Genomic DNA, 7,227 nt, shown 5'->3' with positions numbered 1-7,227 from the left:
TCCCTCATATATTGCCTGCATCTTTGCTGTTTTGCCTACAGACACACTTAATTGAGAGTACATTAAAATGGAAACAATTAAACTTAAGTTATTTGGATCCAAGGTGTGTGTTCAAAACAGTAAAAAAAATTGATGGAACAAAGGTATAATGTACAGGAAAAGTAATTATGTACAGCGTTCAATTTTCTTCTGTGAATTTCACACATTTTGTCGTTTTTTAAATTTATTTATACTTTTCTTTGATTCTTGGTATTTTGATTCTCCCTTACTCTTTGATTCAGTCTCAAGCCTGCATTGACTCTCTCTCTCTCTCTCTGACCCTTTTCTACTTTCGGAGTTCTCAGTTTTGATTCTCGAGATTTGTGCGTCAGAAATGTTTGCGCAAACAGCGGCAGATCTGTCACAAACAGCCCAGAATTCCGTATTTAGTAAGCATTTAATCTGGAATGACCGATGTCCCCTCTCGCCGAGCCGCTTCGTGAAAAGCTTTTTAACTTCTCTCTCCCCTCCATCGAATTGGGAAGATCTACATAATCAAATCCGTTTGCCCCAATTCATAGTCGCCTGATGGAACTATTCACTTTTATTTAATCACACCAGATCCTAACATCCCACCCCCAATCATTTACAGTAAATAGATTTTCCCAATTCTGCAGGTTTCAGTCTTCCGAATCCGCGATTATTTGGAGCAATTGCCAAACTCCAGCTTTAATCATGGGGATTAGTGCTGGTAAGTGCATCAATAGATGTATCTACCAATCGTTATTGTGTTTGGCTTTTTAAAATGACACACCATTATTATTTTGTAACACCCCCTCTGAAAAATCTATCTAACATCGCAAGAAATTCTGAGACGTCGTCCGTGTTTTTTTTGTAGATATAAAATAAATATAAACGCAAATAAGTAAATAAAACAAATCTTTCACGTGAAATACTTAACTGGCGGATATTTAATATGTGGGTCAAAGCAGCCCTTTGAGGATTATAATATGTAACATTTAGGAGTTTTCCCGTCTCGTCAGGCTGGAAATATTTACTCGTGTTTTCCAGTAGGGTAGGAGAGACTGAGGGAGCTTTTCTAGTGATTCCTTTCCAGCCTCATCAGGTTTTACTGTTATTGCACTCTTTGGGTCGTCGTGTCTGGGTGGTTATGAAGAGGATTAAAACGAATCCACGTCACTCCTTTTTTCCTAATTCTCGGAAATGTATCTTGCATTCATTTGTTGTTTTCCAGTTCTGGAGCCGCGCGGGTTTGAATGTGACACTCACTTCAAACGAGAAAGTAAACCTAAATCATAAAACCGGGCCCAGTCCAGTCAGGCACCGAAAGGGTTTAATTCTGAAGGTTATTCGACTGAGTTTTAAGAAGGGTTTTCCGTCTGACTAAAGGCGGATTCCGGAATCGAGAAAAAGAAAGTGAGGAGATGAAACGTGTCGCATGTTCAGAGAGGCTGATACTTTTCTTATGGGTGTCGTAGGTGACCTGTTTAAAATGACATAACGCCTTGAATTGCCTTGGCTGTCTCTATGTGTAAGAAACCTGTGAAGTAAAAGCCATGCTGTTATTTTGGGAGCTGCTCTTTCTCACCTTGTTGCCGGTTGCAATGGAGAAGGGAAGTACCAGTCACGCCAAAAAACATCACCAGCAGCCCACAACCGAGGACATCAAGCAGAGAAGGTAAGCTGCTTTGTGGCAGTCTGTAATAACTCGGTCAAAATGAACATATTTGAGGAAAAATGGTTTCAATATTTACATTTCCCATCCCAGCTTCTCCTTTACATCCTGGCATCAAGAAATGTGGATGTTCTGAATGGTGACCTCCAGCTCAGCTCTGCTCACTTTTGTAACGCAGGATTTATTTGAACAATTTTCGTTCCCATTTGCCTGAAAGCCCAGCTCCATGGAGGCTGCACTATGGTAAATTGCTGTAGCTGGCAGCCTTGCTGAAAGCTGATGTAATAGTTCCACTGAGGTGAATTGACTTAGAATATCAGTTGGGTGTAGGTTTTGAACTCACTATATGGGAAGCCTTTATCATTAACAAAGTCATCTGATTGTTTTATTTTCTCCATCTTATGCAAATCTCTTCATCGTCGTGAACTACCATTTCATCCCTAACCTCCCCTTTGTCTCCATGGTTCTTCAGTGTGCCATTGTTACCTAACTCTACCGAACATTCTCATCACTGACTCTTTGAATCCTGTCAGTCCAGTTTCCACCCTGTCCACAACAACAAGACTACCCCAATGCCATCAATATCCTGTGCAACTGTGACCTCTCCTCATCCTCCTTGACTTGTCTGCAGCTTTTGATACAACTGACCACTGCGACCTTCTCCACTGCCTCTTCATGGCCCAACTCTTCATAGGTTATAACTTTGAAAAATATACAAGTTGTTCAAACCAGTATTCATCCGAGAACAGCACAGTGCATCAGTTCTCTTTGGTCCTACATGCATACTTAAATAATCTGACTGAATAAGTGAGCATGAAATATGTGCACCTTTTCCTGTATGACACTAATTTCCCTGGGCCAGATTGTGCTGTAGAAATAACAGTGATGCTAACAGCGCTCACCATTATTAAAGTGTAAATCAGACAGCAACTGCGTATGCACAGTTAAATGTGGCAATCAGGAAGTTGCTGTCCGAGTTTCCCTGCTCCTCCATAAACTGCACTCTACCGGTATTTCACAGACAGTCGGTATTGCAATGCATGGAATGATGTGAAGTTGCTGTACTTATGTGATAGATACCCATTAAATGCACCAGAAAAAGTTAGGGCTTGTCCATGCAAGTGCAAGTGAGTTTTTAATGGCGTGATAAATCTTAATTACTGTAAAACAACCTTGCTAGCACTGAAAATTAACTTTTACAAGTGTGGAGTCTCATTCATTCAGATTTTAATTATTGCTGGAGATTTAAAAAATATGTATAAAAATATTTTTTTACTTTTTCTTTCTCTTTTATCGCTCTCTCAATCCCATTTTTCTTTCCCTCTTGTTATTTCGCTTTCTGTACATGATTTGGCATTGAATTAAATATTCTGACACTTTTTGGTTCAGACTCTGCGCTGCTGATTAATGATTCTTCAATCTGATTGGTCAAGGAGATACTCATTTGCTTGTCCTGTTCACACAGGTCCTAGAACCCCTGCAGAGGGTGATGCACTGAACTGGTTTATTAATTACAGCAAGTTCCAGTGCAAAATCCTATAGAAAGCCGGTGGCATGTGTAAATGTAATGAACGCCTTTCAGCAGTCTTTCATTCGCTGCTGACAGTAAAATCCGGGCCCATGAATAACAGAGCACGAAAAAGTGTAGATTCCCTTTTTAATATGAGGAATTCTAAAGTGAAGCCTAGCCATTCTACTCTTTCCTCATACCATGCTTCCATGTGTTATCTAAACATGTCTTTTTTCATCTATTCTGTTGCTTCTCCTAGGTGCAATCAGAGGGCCAGTATCATGTGAGGTAGTTGACTGCTGCTATGGTACTAAGGCTCATGAGGCTGAGGTGGCCCACTTCTCATGGCAGCTTACTCCTGCCTGGCGCGAGCCATGGTGGCTCCATCTCTGAAGTTTCTGCATGGGCAACCTGATATTAACTCCTATGTGCAACTTGCATGATGTGCATGAAGGAAACAGCTTCATGCTTGGTATGTGCTGCTGCCCTGAGAAACAGCAACCTCGTGCAGATCGCTCTTACCCTCTGCATTCCACTGGGTTCTGGATCAGAGTCACCTCTAACCAGCAGGGTGCCTGGTCTAATGGCTGCTATCACATGAAACCCCTGAGAGATAGCAGCCTGCATTCTGGCCCCCAGCATCAGGAAGCAGAATAACCAACTGATTCCTGGTTGCTTCAGAGGTGGGGAGTTTTCACAGATTTCAATGACGTTGGCAGACATTCCATTGACGTCTGCAAGGAGGAAAAATCTTTCCTGCTGTTACTGTAAATGAGGGTGTAGGATACAAAGCCATAGCTATCAATTGCTACAAATCCTTGGAGACTGACCTCAGAACCTGTATTTAGGTTTGATGGGGATGAAATTGGTCTTCAGCAATAGTGCAAAACAGGTGATAATGAATTGAGCCCAATTATCTTTCCCATTGAATTCAATGAAAAAGAAAATCAGGCCTGGTGTAAAAGGGACTGTCAATTCATAATCGCCAAAGATCAATTTTATCCTTGATGTTCCTTGATCATCCTTCATTTCATAGAATCATAGAAATTTACAGCACGGAAGGAGGCCATTGTGGCCCATCGTGTCCACGCCGGAAATTTCAGGCACGTATTGATTGACTCTAGGTTCCATGACTCCAAGGCCTGGGCACTCTTTCCTCTCCCTCTACTTACCCACGTTCTTACCCACTCCTCTGGCTCCATCATGTTCTGTGATTTACCCCGTTCCACATATTCACTTACACTATCTAAAGCTCCATGGGTGAAAGTATATGAATTGGTGCATGGGATTCCATTACAGCAGGAATGGGATGTTAAGGCTGATTCTCTCCCCCACCCCGGTGAGATCAGTTGCGGCGATCACACCACTGCAATTTTGGCCCCCTATTCACTTCTTTATGAGCACATTTGGTTTCTTGTGATGAAATTAAGACATATTTCATTCAACACATTTCTTGTACTTACTAATGTCAAATGCTTTTTTTTTAAAGTGTTGCTTCTACGTTTTTTTGTTAAGATTGTAAAAAACTTGTTTTGTTTTGCTTTAGTCGACTGGAAAGCAAACGATCAGATTCAACCAAAATACATTTAACAAAATCTGAACAACTTCTTAGAATAGATGACCATGACTTTGCCATGAGACCTGGATTTGGAGGTAAGTTTTCTGACAATTTCACTATACTATTCAATAGTTTATCACTGCGATCATTGTTCCTTCCTATTAATCATTTAACCTATGGTTTGAAAAGTGTAGCTCTTATTGTGTATTTTCTATAGCTTATGGAACCTCTGGACCATTTAACAGTGAGGCTGTAACTAGTAGAGTGGATAAGGGAGAACCAGTGGATATGGTGTATTTGGACTTTCAAAAGGCTTTTGACAAGGTCCCACACAAGAGATTGGTGTACAAAATTAAGGCACATGGTATTGGGGGTAATGTATTTACTTGGATAGAGAACTGGTTGGCAGACAAAGCAAAGAGTGGGAATAAATAGGTTATTTTCAGAATGGGAGGCAGTGACTAGTTGGGTGCCACAAGGTTCAATGCTGGGACCCCAGCTATTTACAATATACATTAATGATTTAGTCGAAGGAATTGAATGTAATATCTTCAAGTTTGCAGATGACACTAAGCTGGGTGGCAGTGTGAGCTGTGAGGAGGATGCTAAGAGGCTGCAGGGTGACTTGGACAGGTTAGATGAGTGGGCAAATGCATGGCAGATGCAGTATAATGTGGATAAATGTGAACTTATCCACTTTGGTGGCAAAAGCAGGAAGGCAGATTATTATCTGAATGGTGACAGATTAGTAAAAGGGGAGGTGCAACAAGACCTGGGTGTCATGGTACATGGTACATGAAGGTAGGCATGCAGGTACAGCAGGCAGTAAAGAAAGCAAATGGCATGCTGGCCTTCATAGCGAGAGGATTTGAGTATAGGAGCAGGGAGGTCTTAATGCAGTTGTACAGGGCCTTGGTGAGACCACACCTTGAGTATTGTGTGCAGTTTTGGTCTCTTAATCTGAGGAAGGATGTGCTTGCTATTGAGGGAGTGCAGCGAAGGTTCACCAGACTAATCCCCGGGATGGCAAGACCGACATATGAAGAAAGACTGGATCGGCTAGGCTTATACTCACTGGAATTTAGAAGAATGAGAGGGGATCTCATAGAAACATATAAAATTATGACAGGACTGGACAGGTTAGATGCAGGAAGAATGTTCCCGATGTTGGGGAAGTCCAGAACCAGAGGGCACAGTCTAAAGATAAGGGGTACGCCATATAGGACCGAGATGAGGAGAAACTTTTTCACCCAGAGAGTGGTGAACCTGTGGAATTCCCTACTACAGAAAGTTGTTGAGTCCAGTTCGTTGCATATATTCAAGAGGGAGTTAGATGTGGCCCTTACGGCTAAGGGGATCAGGGGGTATGGAGAGAAGGCGGGAGTGGGGTACTGAAGTTGCATGATCAGCCATGATCATATTGAATGGCAGTGTAGGCTCGAAGGGCCGAATGGCCTGCTCCTGTTTTCTATGTTTCTATCTCTGATACTAAATTTGGGACCAAGAAAAGCTGTTTTTCTTCCGAACCAATAGAAATGCAATTTTAGCTCTGAGAGGTAAATAGCAAAATGGTACCAAAAACCACAGCAGTATTATTTCAAGCAGGTATATTCAAATTGTATAGACAAAATAACTTCATTATAAATGAGATGGTTTTCTTGAATATGTCTTATTAACTTGTACAATTGTGTATACTTATTTATGTGTTTAGTACTGGCAAAGGTTTCTTTATGTTGCAAATTATAATGGCTGGTTGCTTTTTAAAATTTGTTTATTTGACATGGGAAAAGTTTGCTTTGCTTTTAGGTGAAAGTGGAATAAATTTAGACTAATTTTACTGCACCTATTGTTTGCAGGATATATTAGAATTATGCATGCTGGTTAGTTGCAATGGGATTGACTGCAGTAAACACAGGACCAGTTGTAAATTTTAGGCTCTGGAATAGTTTTGTTTGCCTTCATGCTAGCTGTTGTATTTGCATTGTGATGCTAGTAGATATAACTAATTAAAGACTGCTCTTCAAGATAAATTTAGGTAAGAACAAATTACATGTAAGATTAAGTTTGCTCATGTATGGTTATTTCTGTGATACAAAAATTGACAAAGAAGAAGTTTTTCCTCTTTAAGGCAGGGGACTTAATTAATCTGAGATGACTTTGCATGTTGTTGTCCTGTAGCCCAATCTATTAATCATTCTTTAACGATCCATCAATCTTAACTGTAAGGCTGTAAATAACAAAAGAGTAAGCTGTTGAATGAAAAAAGTAAATTGTGACCAGCTAATAAATGGATTCTTACAGCTGTTGATTTTATTTTAGTTCCTGTCGCTCAAAATTGCGATCCAAAACTCAGTTAACACAATGCTGTTTAAATCTCAATTAATGAGGGCCGAATTTGCAAACTTAAGCCTAGGCCTGTAGTGTGTGTGTCATGTATTCAACCAGCATTGTAACCCATGTATAAACTGACCTAAGTTGTACACC

At 40.6% G+C, this 7,227-nt stretch overlaps 1 protein-coding gene across 1 annotated transcript in view; it reads left to right on the top strand.

Annotated features, from left to right (window-relative positions):
* The first annotated feature begins 1,613 nt into the window (after positions 1–1,613).
* The window catches only part of LOC139275730 (gamma-aminobutyric acid receptor subunit rho-3-like), a 61,252-nt gene continuing 55,638 nt past the window's right edge, over positions 1,614–7,227 (top strand). The window contains 2 exon segments of the mRNA XM_070892918.1: positions 1,614–1,678; positions 4,732–4,838. Of these exon segments, the coding sequence (XP_070749019.1) occupies positions 4,820–4,838 (19 nt within the window). The 5' untranslated portion in view covers positions 1,614–1,678; positions 4,732–4,819.

Source organism: Pristiophorus japonicus, chromosome 11 (genome assembly GCF_044704955.1).
Source record: "Pristiophorus japonicus isolate sPriJap1 chromosome 11, sPriJap1.hap1, whole genome shotgun sequence".
NCBI lineage: Eukaryota > Metazoa > Chordata > Chondrichthyes > Pristiophoridae > Pristiophorus > Pristiophorus japonicus.
Note: the sequence above shows the minus strand (reverse complement) of the source record. Positions and strands in the feature narration are given on the sequence as shown.